General features: G+C 72.3%; 2 protein-coding genes across 2 annotated transcripts in view; both read right to left on the minus strand.

Moving 5' to 3' along the window:
- The window catches only part of SLC23A1 (solute carrier family 23 member 1), a 7,708-nt gene extending 7,262 nt beyond the window's left edge, over window positions 1-446 (minus strand). The window contains exon 1 of the mRNA XM_026070640.1: window positions 323-446. Coding sequence (XP_025926425.1) covers window positions 323-446 — 124 coding nt within the window. The remainder of the gene's footprint in view (window positions 1-322) is intronic.
- Window positions 447-1,074: 628 nt separating this feature from the next.
- The window catches only part of MZB1 (marginal zone B and B1 cell specific protein), a 2,468-nt gene continuing 1,754 nt past the window's right edge, over window positions 1,075-1,788 (minus strand). Inside the window, 1 exon segment of the mRNA XM_026070658.1 lies at window positions 1,075-1,782. Coding sequence (XP_025926443.1) covers window positions 1,606-1,782 — 177 coding nt within the window. The 3' untranslated portion in view covers window positions 1,075-1,605.

Below are 1,788 nucleotides of genomic sequence, written 5' to 3' on the forward strand. Positions count from 1 at the left end.
TGGGGACACAGCCCCAGTGCCGGCACCGGCCCACAGCAGCTCCCACGTCCCTGGGGGTGCCACCAGCCTCCAGCCCCGTGGCCCCGGTGGTGGCACCTCCCTGRAGACACCTCACTACTTCTGGCCGCTTAATTCAGCAGTGCCTTTAATTTGGGGCTGATACCCCGCTTTCTGCCCTCGGCTGCCTGCCTCCCTGCCCACCGCCTCCGCGGAGATGCCCTCCCGCCCCGTCCCGAGGCGCCTGGCGATGGGCAGGCGGATGTGGGCGAGGAGGAGCAGACGGGGACAGGGCTGGGGACGGGGACGGGCACGCCGGGGTCACCTGGGGCTGCGGCAGGTCTCCCGAGCTGGTCCCCATCCTCCGGCAGAGCGGCCCGGGCCGGGGGATGTCGCCGAATGGCGGGTTTTATGGCCGCGTGGAGGACTTTAGTCAACGCCTCGGACATGGACCGCGATCTGGAGCGCGGCCATTGGCTGCCGGTTGTGAAAGAGGGCGAGCTCTGCCTCTCGGGAAGATCAGCTATTAACTCCTTTAATTAGGCCTGGCATCACCCGGGGGGCCGGGGCTCTCCAGCGCTTTGCAGCACGTTCGTAAAACATTAGAGCGGCCGGTTAACACGGTGGTTATGGGATCGATGGGCCGGGGGTGCTCGTCCGCGGGTGGCCACGGTGGGGCCGCGGTGGCCAGTGCCGGGCGCGAGGGAGGCGAAGGGCCCGCGGCTCCTCTCCGGGTGCCGTCGCAGACCTGGCGGTGCCGTGCCGGGGCCGGGGAACGAGCCCATCCTCCCGGGCCCGGCTCCGGAGCGAGCGGGGAACAGCGGCTGCGGGCGCTGCTGGAAAGGTGCCCAYCGCCCGCGCACCTCCCCGCGCCCGGCCCCGCTCGCACGTGTCCTCGCCCCTCGGTGACAACGCTGGCTCCAAAGGTCGCTGGGGCATTAAGCATTAACCGCGCTGGCAGAGGCGCCGGCACGCTCGCCCCGGGGGTGAGACGCCCCGGTGCTTGGTGCCTGGCACGGGCGGGAACGCGGCGCCGGCGGAGACCGAGGGGCGGCCCGGGAGCTGCCGCCGCATCCGGGATGCTGCGGGCAGCGGGGGCGGCCCCGACGGCGGTGTGGGGCCACGGGGCGCCCACGGGACCCCGCGTTCCTGGCGCCCTGCTCCCCGGCGCTTGGCGCCCACCAAAGCGAGCGGGGCACACGGCTCGGGCAGCTGAGCCTGGCGGGCACCAAGGCTGCAGGTTTCCCCAAACCACCCGGGAGAAAACGCTGCCGGCACGGCCGCTGGGTGGGTGCTGCTGCTGAAACGCCCTTCAGGCCGGTGCGATGGCACTGGGACACGGCAGGGACATGGCAGGGGCAGGGACATGGCCGAGGCCGTTGGCAAGCGAGGGGTGCGGGATGGCGCAGGGGGCCCCGCTTTGCCAGCTGGCCCAGGACGACTCCCGGAGCCCCCCAGACTTCCCTGGAGCGGCGCTGAGCCCTGGCACTTCCGAAAGAGCCACACGTTGACCGAGGGAACAAGGAAACCTTTGTTTTCCAGGGTGCCCCCCCCGTGCAGTGGTGGCAGCGGCGGCGCGCTGGGACCCCCCTCGCCGGGGCCGCGGGGCTACAGCTCGTTCTGCAGCGCCTTGGCGGGGGCCGGCGCCCGGCCCTTGGCGCCGCGCAGCCCGGCGCAGGCGCCCTTGGCGCCGTGGCAGAGCAGCTCCTCCAGCATGGCGGGCCCGCTGCGGTGCGCCCAGTAGAGCTGCTCCTCGCCCAGCTCGCCCACGTAGCTGTGGCACATCTTGTG

This window comes from Apteryx rowi, unplaced genomic scaffold (genome assembly GCF_003343035.1).
Source record: "Apteryx rowi isolate R43461 unplaced genomic scaffold, aptRow1 scaffold_316, whole genome shotgun sequence".
In the NCBI taxonomy this organism is placed as follows: domain Eukaryota; kingdom Metazoa; phylum Chordata; class Aves; order Apterygiformes; family Apterygidae; genus Apteryx; species Apteryx rowi.